At 47.7% G+C, this 15,326-nt stretch overlaps 2 protein-coding genes across 4 annotated transcripts in view; both read right to left on the reverse strand.

The window, feature by feature from the left end:
• SH3PXD2A (SH3 and PX domains 2A) overlaps positions 1–9,035 on the reverse strand; it is a 273,771-nt gene extending 264,736 nt beyond the window's left edge. For all 3 annotated transcript variants that reach the window (XM_087765178.1, XM_087765179.1, XM_087765176.1), the window contains exon 1: positions 8,778–9,035. In XM_087765178.1, coding sequence (XP_087621304.1) covers positions 8,778–8,849 — 72 coding nt within the window. In that variant the 5' untranslated portion in view covers positions 8,850–9,035. The remainder of the gene's footprint in view (positions 1–8,777) is intronic.
• Positions 9,036–11,189: 2,154 nt separating this feature from the next.
• STN1 (STN1 subunit of CST complex) overlaps positions 11,190–15,326 on the reverse strand; it is a 54,274-nt gene continuing 50,137 nt past the window's right edge. Inside the window, exons 11-12 of the transcript XR_015706285.1 lie at positions 12,730–12,856; positions 11,190–11,305 (exon numbers count right to left, since the gene is read on the reverse strand). The gene's annotated coding sequence lies outside the window, so the exon portion shown is untranslated. The remainder of the gene's footprint in view (positions 11,306–12,729; positions 12,857–15,326) is intronic.

Genomic DNA, 15,326 nt, shown 5'->3' on the forward strand with positions numbered 1-15,326 from the left:
TTCTGTAAAGGAGACAGAATGGCAGTGTGGAGCTGCTGTTTAAACGCATCCATGGTTAGTAGAGGTTTGGCATGTTTCTCGCTATGAACATAGATAGGGATGTTTTCCTTGCAAACAAGTTTGCATCAAGCCTATAAAATCATGCTGCTGACTGCTGCGAGCATAGGAGCCTAGTGCATCACTGCTTTTAGTTAGCATCGTTTATAGGAAAAATAAAACACACCCCATTAGTCAGAGAAACAGTGCCGGCAACATATCAAAACATAATTATTGCTAGTTAGGTTTCAAACACAGTATGTATGGGACCACACACATATTTATGGACACTTAAAGTCTATGAATATTTTATTCCATCCAACGAGTCAACCATCACAAACTAAAGAAGTTGCATTACAACATTGAATGTTCCTATACAACATTACAGCCTTATTGTGAAGCCATGGCGCACCCAGATCCTGTGCTAGAGTAGTCAGTGCCTATCAAGACCAATTAAGAATACACTGCAACATGCTACTACAACCTGTGAAATTCTGACAATGACACAGATTTGGGGATGTGTATTCTGCCCGCAAAAGTAGAATGCTCCCAGTCTAAGGACTTGGTTAGTTACCTACGCATTGAGCTCCTCTTCCAAAAACTGGAATAAGGAGTAGCTTTGCCAAAATCAATAGCTCAATAAAATCAAGACGACAATCTTTATGACTGTCACAAAGGTCACCCTAAGCATGAGAGCAGCAGTTAACACCACCACATGGAGCACTTACAGGTACTACAACGAATAGAACATCTCTCTGCTCTACCTTCACCTCAGGGCAATTTAAATTGTTATTACATTATCCTTCTTCATGCCCATTCTTTGCAATGATGCCTAAATGACCACCAGACAGTACTTTGGGTTACTATTATGTTGAGAGGATTACCTGCTCAGCTAGTTGATATTGTCTCACTGCCCCCACCTGCCTGTATCTGTGTGTCATCGCTTAACAGCCCAGCGCAGAGACCATCTTTCAGGCCTGTCTGCGCATGTTTTAGTGCAAAAGCATCCTTGCTTTGTAATAAAGGCTCTTATGCATTCCAAAAAACCCCATATTTATAAATACATACAATGAGTATACCATATGACTGACATTTAGTGAATGTGAGTTTTAAAGACTGACTTATTATATATTCACCTGGAAGGTTATGCAAAGCATAAGTGAACAAGCTAAAGTGGGAAGGTTCTAACTAGGTCACAAGATGTTCCAATTTAAAATCCTTTCAGGTGAAGAAATCCACATGGTTTCCTTTTGCCTTCCCCCCCGCCCCAAATGTGATGACATCCCTGCCTAGAGGAGGATAACAAAGCAATCCTGGAGAATATATTTTTGCTTTTATAGTAAAGACAAAGGGAGATGCACTATATTAAAAAAAACCATAGTAATTACAAACTTCTCAGTAAAACTTTCAATAAAGCCTCACTAGAGGTGTAAGCCAAGGCCCAGGGAAGTTACTGGGAGTTTTTTTTCCATTGACTTGACTGTGTTTGGTTTTGACACTACCTGATTAAGCAGCAGACACCACCAATTTCAAACAGTATGCTACTGTGCAGCTCTCTGCCTTCTTCATGTAATATTTACACAGCACGCTCTAGGCGAGAAGGTGTCAGCTCTAGCTACAAGAAAGCATTCAGCTTCACAATGCCAAACAACACACGGTGCTGTCAGCCCCCTCTAATGATCCTGCTCTTCTCCGTGGTTACTGGGGACCAGTTCCCTTCACGTGAGCAGGCACAGATTAAGAGGATACGGTGTGAAAAAGGAAGATAAAAAAAAAAAAAAAAAGAAAATCATCTCACATTAGAAGGTCCAGCTGTTTCCTCCCAAATGACTAAATTGGAGAACTTGTACGTCACCTCCTGCCTCAGGTAGGGTCACATTGAATCCCTCTTCCTGTTTAATCCATATAAAATGGGAAATGGGTTTTGAGGAAGACAATGACAGAATAGGAGAGTAGTATTTTTTCAGGCTGCGTACTTTTATCAGATAAATTGCAAGACTGCTTTGGAAGCCAAAGAAAAGAATAGAAAATGCTGCCACACGCTTCGTGGGTGACCTTCGGCCAACCATTTGACCTCTCTTTGCCTCACCTTCCCAATGAGGGTACCAGCATATACCCTACCTTGCAGGGATGGGAGGACGGCAATACCTCTGAGCTGCCCATCTCTCTGAGGGCTGGGCGCGCGGGTGGGATGAACAGACGGGCTGCCCTGGGACGCAGGAAGCCTGGGCTCCATTTCCTACTCCATCACTTGCTTCCTTAGGATGTCTGTTCATCTCTCTCTCCAGTCACCCCTTCTGGGAAAAGGGCATGATTTGGTCTCTCCAGTCCTCTCCCTTTATAGCTCAAAGCAGTGAGACTGGCGTAATTTTGACTACAACCCATCAAGCTGTGTTGCACAAGTAGGCACCAGCACCCCCCCACCCACCCGCACCCCCCCCGCTCAGGGTTTTTATGAAGCCAGAGGTCACCTGCAGCTTGCAGCAGCTGAAAGCATTTGTGCTGTCTCTTAGGTCAACATCTCCCTGGTAACCAAGTCCCAGTGAAAGTCAATAGTGGCATCTTCGTCACTTTTAAAATGGAACTTGGAGGCTTTTGGACCTGTTGGCCCCAGCTCATGGGCTTGCTAAAAGCTTGTGTCTGAGCTTTCTTTTGGCTGCCCTCCCAGCACGCTGCAGGCTCAACCACAGGAGAGCCAGTACAGGCAGCCTGCCGGGATGTAAAGCCTCCTGCGTTATTTCATTCTGCCCTGACCATAACAAATCAAAACAACTCCCTTGTCTATTGGTTTTTAATCTATTACTAAGGCTGGAGACAGCCGTTTGCAAACTGTTGAATTTAGATACTACTGTCCCTTGGCTGAATGTTACCAACCCACAACTCTGCTGGAAGAAAGGACTATGAGTGCTTCTTAATGAGTGCTGGGCTACCCTACTGCCTGCTGAAGAAGCCTTGTGTTATAGAGGCAATAACTGCCAGACAGCGCATGATGAAAAGCAGGTAGGTGTCTAAAGCACCTGAGCTACTTTGCAAACCTGCTCCGAACAAGCTCGAAGGACTGTGCCTCTCTTGGGCACTTCCTAAGAGAAGGTAACATGGAAAAGACCTTCAAGAGAGAGAATCACATGCAGGTATGGCACTGGAAGGCTAAGAGGATGCTGAGAAAGGGAAGAAAGTGAACCTCTCAAGGCAGTGAAGAGGAAAACTTGTATGTTATGTTGGCCTCACAAAACAATGGTGCCTGAAAAGTAAAAAACGCAACAGGACATGGAAACTAAAACCTCTGCTGTTGGGGAAGAATATCACTTCAACAAGCAACATTTCCATCAAGAACCGGTTGCACAGTTATAAGGAAGAGAGAAGTCCTCTAAGCACTAGTGGGTGCAGGCAGCATTGGACCAGCAAGGTTTGATCTTTCCCTCCTGCCATCCCTGCTCCTCTGACCATTTGGGAGCAGGGGCAAAGAGTTGAACCAACCTGAAGAGAACTGTCTATCCACAGCTTCCAGATATTTCAGAAATACCGACTTCTTTTCTTCCCGACATGTTTCATCAAACATTAGAAAATAATTAAAATTTTGTAGTCTGCAAAATCCCAAGTTTTGCATCTAAAACAGGCAGAGTGGTAGAAATTATCCTTAAAGACATATGTCTACCCCAGCAGGGTGGTGGTCTACATACAGAGAAAGCTACTGCAGGGGAGAGGGAATGTTTTACCCCAGTCTGCTTTCTCCTGAGGTCTCCTCTGCTACACACACAGGGGATCACGGCCACCTTTGCCATAACCCTTGCCAACGCATGGAAGTTCAGTTCTGAGGAACAATGAAGTCACGGAGCTGCCTGCTATTTTTTTGGCTCTTTCCCAGCACCCCAGGCAAAGATAATAGTAATAACAAAAATAATAATTATTCAGCCCAGTGAGTCAAGCTGGATCACGGCCCCTGGAAGGAAAGACACACAAGGTGTCTTGGTAGGGGGAAGGGGAGAGCAGAAAATGGATCGTAAGTCCTAAATAGGTACTCCATCTACTCATCTAACACTGCCTTCTGACTCACATCAGGTCCCTTACTGCGGTCTACCTGCAGGCCACCGGCCATGTGAGCTCCAGGTATGTCACACCCTGTTCACTCTGGAAGAGATCTGGCTCACAGTCTCCAGCTCTGCTAATTAAAAGGGTCAAGCCAAGGTTGAGCCTTTCTTACCAATGAGGTGCTGGTACTCCCAGCAGAAGTGGCACATGGAGCTCCTCAACTCAGACCTGCAGGCAGGGCCACACTGGACAACCCATCTGGTGACCCAAGCAGGGGGAATCCAGCTCCTTCTCCCATGGTACCAATGAGGGACCAACACAGGAACAAAGATGCCACTAAACCCATGACATGTCCAGACCCTCCTCGTCAGTGCTGGCCTTTGTATAACCAGCAGCTTACAACAAAGAGAAACGATGCCTGATCACATCTGAGTCACTCTTGAGCCTAAGCAGTAAGCAGGAGCAGCTAAGACACAAGGAACAGAGCTTGACCCTAGCAGTACAAGGTTTTTTTCTTCCAAGCATACCGACGTTTTACAACAGGTCACTTGTGACAAGCACACTCAGGTTCTCCTGGGAGCAGTGCTGAAACCCAGCACAGCAGGACTCAATCCCTTACAATTCAGCAATGCCAGTGCCCTGAGGAGGTTAGCAACCGTATCCATGCAGCAGAGAGATTCCTACAAGAGCAATCTCAACGTTCAGAGATGGCATTAGGAAACAATTACCCCGGGGAGGAATTGGGACGGTAAGCAGGCATCTCAGATGACTAAAATCAGCAATGCACCTCACTAACTGGAAAAAGACAGGGCAGCCACCTGTAAAGCAAGAGCATTTTACCTTCCTTCCATGCTGTACAAAGCTGAAAAACACACAAAGCCCAACTGCAACCAGAGTAGAGTAGTGCTAGAAGAAGAAATCTGTACTAATGTATCCCTTCCTGCCCTTGGGATAACGCAGGCACACTTAGAGAACCTCAGAAATGACCTCAAGCATATAAACATCTAGTGAGATAATGCACATCAGTAACTACTCAGTCCTCTGCTGAAGAGCAAGTGGTCAGGGAGGAGGGTCGGGGATCCCATCCATTTGGTTTCTAATGAATGTTTGCCAACACCCAGGTCCTGCAAAGCTGTGAACAGGTGAAGGTGCTAACCCACTCTCACCTCCCTGAGAGCAGGATCAAGCACACCTGGCAGGCAGAGGCTCCCTGCAGGGCTTCTAAAGGAGTCAGACATTTGGGTAAAGGGTAAGCTATCTGCCTAAAGATAACCTGGAAGCAGAGAGAGGGAAGGATGCCTTGTTTAAGCTCCTTGATAGATGGTTAAAGGAGGCAAGCATCAACAGTGGGTCTCTTCAAATAGAGAATGCATTTCTGGTTTGGGATCATTTCACATTTCATTCAGACAATCACAATTTCAGACTAAAAGCCAGAGAAGTTACCCCATAAACAGATCAAACTTCAACAACTGAGAGACAAGACTTTCAGACTGTTTAAAACTTAGCAGGAGCCGGAAAAGGGATTTGGATTTTGTTACCAGCTTTTTCTCTTCAGAATGATTAACTGACACCTTCAACCATTAACTGCAATGTCCTAATCCACCCAGCTTCACCACAGCATTGCTCAGCCAATGCATGACCCCTGTTGCACCAAGGGTCTTTCCAACAAACCCAGACTTGACCTTCCTGACATTGTTCTTGTTAAAAGAAAAGGGAAGGGGGAAAGCAAGGACATTTAACAGTTTTGAAGTATAATCAAGTGCAAATCAATTTTTGAAAAACCATCAGTATGGAGAAAGAATAGGAAATTAATTTGGAAAGTCAAAAGCTGTAAGAGCAGCAGTAGCTTGTATTAGGGATATACCATACAAGAGGTATGTGGCTATTGATCCAACCTTCTGTTTAAACCCTCACATGCTGCGCTCCAGGGCCCCCAGCCAACCGGGTGGCATTGTGCGACCCAGTTGCTGACAGAGATGCAGAGGGAGGCATTGCAGATTCCTTCCCTAGTAGCTATTTCCAAGTGGGGGAGAGACCTGGCTGGGTTCCTATCAAATAGCACTGGATCCAAGATTTTAATCTCTTCCCATGTGCAAAGCCCTACAAATCTTCCAGTGAGGTATTAATCTCTTCAGAAGTTTCGCACACAGGGATCATAGCAGAGGGTATGCAAAGTCGCCTTCTTTCTTTTACTTTCTTGAGTCAAGACCACAAAGGCTATGCTCGTATCATGAAAGACATCTGCTCCAGGGAATGATTCCTGATATCTAGGCCAAGCAGCGCAGGGGCTCATGTGCTACTCACATTTAGCCCTCTCCACATGCCCCAATGCCCAAGACTTGCCTTCATCTCTCCGGGCTCCACCGTGGCCCTGAAAGATCACAACTAAAAGGAAAGGGAGTCACACTAACATGCCTGCAATGCCTATGTCACCATCCACCAGAGAAGCACATCATTAATCTGATGCCAAGATGTGTCGCGTGGCCTTAAGGCACAGCATGAAGGTGTTTACAGATGTTGGAGGCAGAAAGGCTTTTTGATATTACAGAGCCACATAAGGCAGAGAGCGCCAAGCTCTGCACTCTCCAACCAGATAACAGCTGCAGCACACGCATCTGCAGCAAACTGCAATCTAGGAAACGAAGAAGAGTCCAAGACTTTTGGACCTGTGGGCTAATTCACTCATCTAAAAGAAAGAGATTCACAAGGACATGGTTGACTATTATTTTTAACTGAATTACTCCAATGCTTGTTTGTGAACCAAGACTCTATTGTGCTGAATCCTGTACAGCCAGAGACTAAGTGGGACAGAAGGCAGGCACAACGCTAGTCACCCACCAAACCATTTGGTCTGTGATTTTTTGGCCAAGAGCTGGACACACAGGGATGCAGAGCTCTTGTGCAGAAGACAATATTAGAAAAAGCGTACGGAGAGAAGGGTGAAGGGGAAGAAACAGATTTGCCACTGGAAGCATTAAAGAGAGCTTCTTGGAACAGTTTAAGTTACTGTTACTAAAATGCAATGACAATGATCATCAAGGAAATACAGATGTATTTCTGCAGGAAAACACAGGAAATATTTTCTTTCAAAACTGTAAATACAGGATTAAAATCCTTGTTTTCTGGTTACTTTCCAACAAATAAGAAATTAACAACATCAATTTCTCTTGGCAATCAGGAAGGTCTTGTTACCAGTTCTTTTGTCTATCTTTGTGCTTGGCAGACGTACTTCTCTGATGTTGAATTACCACCACCTTTCAGGTGAGATAACAGCCTGCAGTGGTGTCAGCCACAATTCACAGCAGCTGCTTGCAAAAGCTAAACAAGCCTTTCCCGCCTAGAAGCGGTGAATAAGTAATAGACTGAACGCACAGGTCCAGCTGGCAACCTGAGAGGACACGAGACCTAAAACTTCCACTCCTATGAACTGGGCACAAGATGCTTAATTCCACGGTAGATGAGAGCTTCAACTTTGTATCTACAAATCAGCATCTCTCAGCAACATAGTGCCCTCTAGCCTTAAGCTGGGTTATGGTTTAAGCCTTAGAGGAAAAAGCTCAGCGATATGAAATACTAATACAAAGCTTTATGTCTGATCTTTGGCCTTATCTTTCAGGCAACCCATTCAAATGCTGACCAGCTTGGAAGAAATCTGGCAGATAGGCAATGCCAGGAAACACAGTATACTCAGAGCGATTTCACGCCGGACTCAACACCCCCTCAGGCGTTTCCTTACCAAAGCTGGATAATTTATCTTCTCTATACACAAAATCCAACCTTCTGTGTATTAAAATACAGGTTGTATTTTGAGGAAAGAGTTAAAGGATTTGGTGCGACTAAAACCCAGAAACAGGCAGAGAGGGAAGAAAAGATGCGTTCTCTACTTATGTGGATGGGCAAAAGCTACTCCACTGTATACTGCAAACTCCTGCAGGCAAAGGCACTTCCACATGACGCCCTGCAATACTGGAGTCTGGCAAGGTTGTTAAAAATCCTCCTCTGATGCTGCACTGTCGGCAGTAAGGTGTGAAAGGAGGAAGGCGAAAGAGAGATGAAAGAGATCCCAAATGCAGAGTCTGCATTGATAACTATGCACAGCAGCTCCCCCCTCAAGAAAGGTCTTAATGTAACTTATGGGAGAAAAGGAGTAAAGATGCATTAGCACCCCCGGATCACTGACGCTACGGCGGGAGAGGCTTGCTCCGCTCCCCACCGAGCACCTCGCAGCGCCGTGGCCGCGATGGAGACAAACCAGGGAGCCGAGAGACCTGTCCCATCCTGTGCTGGATCTTGCTGAGCAAGAAGGGAAGATCCACCTTCAGGAGGGAAGGAAACTTCAAAACTATAACATTAAAAAAAAAAAAAAAGTAAAGGCAGCAGCCAAGCAGGGGATGAAAAAGTGTGAGGAGAGAGGGCTGCATTTCCATAGCGAGCCGCCTCTCCGCGGGTCCCCGCTGCCCCCGGCCACCCGGAGCCCCCGGGAGTCCCCGCAGGGGCCAGCGCCGGCAGCCGGGGCTGCCCGGGCCGGGTGCGGTGCCCAGGGTCAGGCGGGGCACGGCTCCCCCCGGCAGCGCCTCCCGCCCGGCGGGGCACGCTCCGCGCCCCGGCCCCGCACCGCCCCCGGCCCCGGCCCGGCCGCACACGTGGGCCGCCCCCCGCAGGCAGGCGGCCCGCCCGGCGGCGGACCGGGGGCTCGCCCCGCCGCCACTCACGTAGTGCTTCGAGGGGTTCCTCCGCTTCTCCACGTCCACCACGTTGGCGTCCAGCACGCTGTAGGAGAGCATCTTCGCGCACCCCGCGGCGGGGCTCCGCCGCTCCCTCCCGGCGCTGGCAGCACCCTCCGCCGCGCTGCCCGCCGCGGCGATGCCGGCCGGCGCGGCGGGCGGGAGGGACGGAGGGAGGATGCTCCGGTGCCGGCTCCGCCCCGTGCGGCGGCAACGGCCCAGCTCCGCGCCCTGCCCGCTGCCTCAGGCTGCGCGGCCAGTGCGGCGGCAGGGGCGGTGGCAGGGGCAGGGCCCGGCCGCCGGTCCCGCCCCCGGGGGGCGCCGGCGGGACGGGAGGGGACGGGACGGGACGGGACGGGACGGGAGGGGGCCGGGAGCCGCCGCCCCCGTGTGGCGGGGGGCGCGGCCTGCCCTGAGATGGCGGCCGCCCGCGGTCTCCCTGCGGGTGCCCCCTCACACCCCGCGGGGCAGCGGCGGAGGCCGGGACGGGGCCCCCCTGCCTCCCCAGCCCCGGCCGGGCCCCCACCCTCCGCCTCGGCGCGGGGCTGCTGAGACCCCCGGGCCCGGCCTCAGGGACACGGCGGGGGCAGGGACCCGGGGCAGAGGAGGGGCAGGGTGCCTCCGGGGCTCTCCGTCCCCCCGGAAAGTGTCCGAAATATCCTCCCCGAGCGGCCGGCCAGGGGCACGCCGGAGAGCGAGCGGGGCCGGCCCGCAGCCCACCAGGCTCCAGCTGGGAGGTCAAGGCCGGCCCCCGCCTGGGGAGGTCCACGCTGCCCTGGCCCCGGGGCCGCAGGGGGATCAAAGCTGAGGAAGGTCGCACAGACTCTCTGTCATGTGGGCTTTTAGAGCAATAAACCCATTTCAGCTCTTTGTATATACATACATAGATAAATGAGCATCATCTTCCCCAGTCACGCTTCAAGAAGAGTTGCCTAGAAATGCCCTAGAAATTTCAGGTTGGGTTGTTTGTTTTTTTTTTTTAATAATGTATCATTACTTTGCATATGATTATTTGAAAGTTACATCAGAAACGGGAACTTATGTGTGATCTTCCAACCATCAGCTCATTTCATGACATTCATTAGCTATTCACCAAATTAACTGAAGTCACTAAGATCTCTCATTCCTCTGAAGCCTCTTCAACAGCAGCCCATGCAGATTTTCCAGTAAGCTTCCAGCGTGCTGCTGACAGCTCCAGACCTGCAAGCCTAGGAGCGCAGAAAGGTCCCAGCTCCTAGGAAAAAAGCCCGGTACTTACAGTGAGAACGGTCAGTCTCAATGGGATTTCATTATACACCCTATAGGCACGGTTTCTGAATCACAGCTTTTACAAGGGTTATTAACCCTGCAGCAACGATCACGGGAGGGACACCGGAGTCACAGAGCCGTAGACAGTTGAGCCTGAAGGCTGATGTTTGAAAGCGGTTGGCTTCAAACCATAGCTGGTTTCCAGGAGCAGCTTAAAAAAAGGAGGAAAACCAGGAGCAGCACCAGCAGCACACAGCTACCAACTGCTGCCAGGTGGGAACCAGGTACCTGCTACGTAATGCCAGGGAAGGATGCTCTGAGCCAGCCTTCTCCTTCCTCCTCAGCTACTACGCACAGTTTACCAAACCTAGTGAACTGACATAAAATGCTAAAATCCCAGCCGCCCACCCTAGGATGTGCACAGGCATACGTGAGACCAGCTTTTGGGAACGGAGGGCGACAGGGGAAAAGCTGATGTACCCACCTCTCTTGTCACTTGTCAGGCTTTTCTCCTTCAGAGCACCTTCTTCCCTCCTCTTCTTTGAGGGACTTCCCACCTCTAATCCTCCTGCATGACACAAGGCAGCAGAGCAATTATTTACATTAGAAACCCTTACTGTTTAGACTGGCCAAGACATCCCTGGTGTGCAGAGCAAACAAAGAAAATTCTTCCTTGAAAATGTAAATATTCAAATAACCCATTGATAAAAATATGCCTAGCGTGGCCAGTCTTTTGGGTCTTGGATGCCTCTCTCCTGCGAGCCACTATCAATGTATACCACACATTCCATCCCCTTCTCCTGTCACCCTGTAAAAAAAAAAAAATAAATAAAAGGTCTTCCCCATTGTTAAAAACACTCAGGGTTTGTTTTAAATCAGCTTTCAAAACATGTCATTGTGAGAGAAAGAGACAAAATACATCATTCTCCAAACACTCTGCCCCATCCTTCCTGACATTCTTGATACCTGGCATCTTTTTACGTGTATTCCCATCTGCTCTCGCAAGGAAGGAGCCGCTATTTTCAGTCCAACCCGAGACTGGTGCTTTGGGGTTTGTGCTCCCTTGGTGTCTACCCCATACTTTCATGGCACCTGGTCCACGTTCACCTTTCTGCAAGTCAAGGCAACTTGATTCTCCACCGCTCCCTTCCAACAACCTTCCAGCCCAGCCCTTGTACAGATCTGGCTCCCCTCCTCCTCCGGTGTCTGCCGGTTTTGTGTTCACCGCCACCTTCTGCTCTCCTCGTTTGTTTGCTGCATCCCTCCATCTACATAGAAAAAATGCATGTTGCTAGGGGCATGGATTGTTCTTTCAAAATATGTACAACACCCAGTCTGGTGGGAGTCCGATCCCAGACTATTGCAAGACTGGCAGAAAATAACTGAAACCCCTTATTATGCTGCAGGCTTGGGAAAAATCTGCTCCTCTCTTAGGCAGCAGCTGGGAAAATGAAGCTGCCGGCGCTTCCCAGCCTTGTGCTGGAGAGCCAGGCTCCGGCTGCTGGGGCTGAACGAAAGAAAGACGGAGTACGCAGTGAAGAGCACGGCAGGCTGGTTGGATGAGCGACCCCGCGTGCAGAAGAGCCAGACTAGGACCATGAACACACAGGCCGAGGCACTGCAAATTCGTAGGAAAATAACTAACTCTAGGGGGTTTAACCCTAAATCTCCTACTACTTATATTTCTCTCTTAAAGTCTCCATTACTGAACTCCTATCATTACATGGGACTATCACTGCTATTATTAACAATTTTAATACATATATTAATACCAATATTAACAGCTGATTTAATAATTCACCTTTATGGACTCGTGCTTCCAGTAAAATTCACCTGAGGAACACCCTGGGAAATTCAGACTTCTGAAGACTGAGATAAACCAGCTATTTTAAAAGCTTTTTGCTACTCATTTGCTAGGTGGGTATTTGGGCAAAGAACTTTTTTTTTTCTTTTTTTGACCAAAGAGGTAATCACATTAGCCTCACAGATCTCATACAGCTAGCCCAGCAACCTAGGCTCTGCTCTGATTACAGCAAAAGCTGATGCGTGACAGACTGTGTGCGTGACGGTCTCAGAGCTGGAGCATGACTTGAGTTTTCATATTTCAAGAGGACTTTGTCATGCTGGCAAATTTTTTGTAAATAAGCATTTGAGTTGTAAATTGAAAACACTTGGATCATGAAATCAGTGAGAAAATAAAACAAGGGACAGACTTTTCTGCGCTCCATTAGGGACATTTTTGATGCCTGTTATTAATTCATGGCATATCACTGTAGATAAATAACCCCCCCTGAATATTAACCATACTATGGCCTAACGACCCTGTCTGTAGTGGCTCGAGTTGCTGTGAGAGATGACTTTTCTTTCTTCTTTTTGCTCTGTTTGCCAGGGCTGGGCAGCCAGGTGGAACACAGCGTATTCCTGCCCCACCAGCTAGGAGAGGCTCTAAGGGCGCTCAGCACCCTGGGGGGAGGCCAAGCGCCCGGTGAGCTCAGCCCCTTGGGGGAAGGGGAGCGTTTCAGTGCTGTGCATGACAGATTAGCCACACAACTCATTACTGGCAACTAGAGTTGCATGCATAATCTGCTAGACATGGTACTAGAGATGTGCCCCTTAGGGTTTTTTTGGCTCTGATGTGCAATAGCACAACACAGAGCCTTTGTTACACTCCCATCTCAGCTTCTGTACTTACAAAACCTCAGCTTCTTAAAAGGGCTGCTTTCCATGCAGTCCTTCCACTTCAGGGTTTCAACATACACGTCTTTTGATAGGAGTGACAAGAGTAGTAGAGCCTGTGCCTGGCATTCAAATCTCAAACTCTGAAACACAAAGCAAGAGGCAATCTTTTTTCCCTATTTTTTAAAAGCCAATTGCATTTCATCTTCTTGGGAGGTTACTGCTCTTCAAATGAAATTCACTCCGGAGATAAATAGGCCCAGCTAATGTGGTAGAAGGGAGCCGAAGCAACCAGCTGCAGTCCTGGCAGAGCAGCCCCCAGCACATCAGCGTGCCCCTTCCCCTCCCAGCCTCCTCACCAGAGAGGGCTGCTTTATCAGCCCCTGTGCGCGATCTAGCATAACGGAAAAACCAAAATCATCATTCCCCCTGCTAGCAGTGTACATGCTTTCCCAACGGCGTAACAGCTTTTACTTACATTATGAAAGAGCTGCTTCACCCTCTTGACTTAAATTATAGATTATCCTTTTCTTGAAGCAGCTATCCTACAATTTAACCTTTTCATGACTAATGCTATTTTTCAGTCCTCTCTTACCCGAGTTGTGGATGAAGGATTTCTGTTGGGACAGACTTTTTAGTAGGGCCAAGAGCAATAGGACAAGGGGTAATGGTTTTAAACTAAAGGAGGGTAGATTCAGACTGGATATAAGGAAGACATTTTTTACAATGAGGGTAGTGAAACACCGGAACGGGTTGCCCAGAGCGGTGGTAGATGCCCCATCCTTGGAAACATTCAAGGCCAGGCTGGATGGGGCTCTGAGCAACCTGACCTAGTTGTAGATGTCCCTGTCCATTGCAGGGGGGATGGACTAGATGGCCTTTAAAGGTCCCTTCCATCCCAAACCATTTTATGATTCTATGATTTCCAACCACAGTACGTGCACTGCACGCTCTGTTTAGGGGAGTAGCAGCAAATTGCAGACTGGTTTTCATTAACGTACACCTTGTACTTTTCCATTGTTACAAAGGCTTTGTAGAGATCTGTTGACATGGCTAAAAAAAATAAAATAAAGAAAGCCCAAACCACACTTTTCTTTATGTATTACATACATGTCAGGCTTATGTTTGAGATGGCTGAAGTTTATCAAACCGATCACAGGATGGGATTAGGATTCCCCAGGTTTCTTCCTGGATGCTATCCCTGACTTCAGTTGCTCTCGCTGCTCTCAAAATAGCACGGTTTGAGACTGGCTTCTGCCTCATCCTCTGCAAAAAACTTGGCAATCCATTATTGAAAATGCAGGCTTGTTACAAATAAAGTCAATCTAGGAAGAGGTAGTCTTTCTTTGCATTTTCTTCCCATGCTACCTCTAAGTATGTACATGGACACTAAGTCCTCTGTATTAACAGATTTAAAATTTCATAGAATCATAGAATTGTTAAGGTTGGAAAAAACCCTTAAGATCATCGAGTCCAACCGTTAAACCGTCCAACCGTTATTTCCACCAAGCCCTTTTAAAACTTGAATTTCCTTGTTCATTATTTTCACTCTTTCAACCCCTTCTGAAACCAAACAGTAATTTTACTTGGCTGCACATCCCCTAGAGAAAGTAGAAGACTTTATCTGCCAATATCCAAACCAGAAAACATTTGACTGATGGACTGTGAATTATAAAAATGTATCAATAAAGCCTTATGAAAAGTTAGTCATGGAACCGCAGTTAGACCATAGATGACAAAAGCACAAGCTTGACACTGTAAGGAGAAATCTGTAACATGCAACCTCGCCCACTCAGCATTACAGTGCATTGATTTTTTTTTTTTTTTAAGTTACCTTCATGCAAAAGCAAAGTGCTTTTCCCAGCAGAGAGATTTCTTTAAGAGCAGCATTTTTGGAGCTCCTCAGCAGCAGCAACATCGTCCCATGGGTAGACACAAACAGTATTTTTTCTCCCCAGTGATTCCCAGGTTAGACTTTTTAGGGTAGTAGTGGAGATGCTTGGAAAAACAAATGCCCTGTAGGATGTTTATTGCTTGGAAACAGGAATGAGATGATTCCAAACCAGAAAATGTCTCATGGAAAATGGAGCTATGGTTTCTCTAGCAGGGCCTGCTGTAGGTGTTTTTTTCAGCTTGGAGCAGTGGACACACCATCCACATAATTCCAGGCATTTATTTGGATCCAGGCATGTGTTAAGCTATGGCCATGCAGCCCCCGGGATGCAACCCTAAGGACCATTTCACTAACGGGAGTCGTTCTCAGCCACTGGGCTAGTGGCTGAGGCCCCCAGAGACCACCTCTGAGACAGGGGCAGCTTCTCCTTCCAGACCGTTTCCATCAATAACAGCATCTGGGTAAGCGACAATTACCTCGTCCTCAACACTTTGATCCTCCAAGGCATTTTGGTGGCCAGCTCTTACTTTAGCATCTAACTTGATCATCCAAAGCACTGGTCTTTTAGAAAGGGCAAAATGCACTGCAGAACAGAGGAACTGTTAAAGGATAGTATAAGGAAGGCAGAGGAAGAGCATATAAATATTACTGTGCTCTATATAAATTTGTCCAGCTGTTTATGATAAATGTTCCCTTACTCCATTTTTTCCTGCCCTCAT

The sequence above is a fragment of the Nipponia nippon genome, unplaced genomic scaffold (genome assembly GCF_047370975.1).
Source record: "Nipponia nippon isolate SJK-2023a ecotype South Korea unplaced genomic scaffold, ASM4737097v1 scaffold_3, whole genome shotgun sequence".
Lineage (NCBI taxonomy): Eukaryota > Metazoa > Chordata > Aves > Pelecaniformes > Threskiornithidae > Nipponia > Nipponia nippon.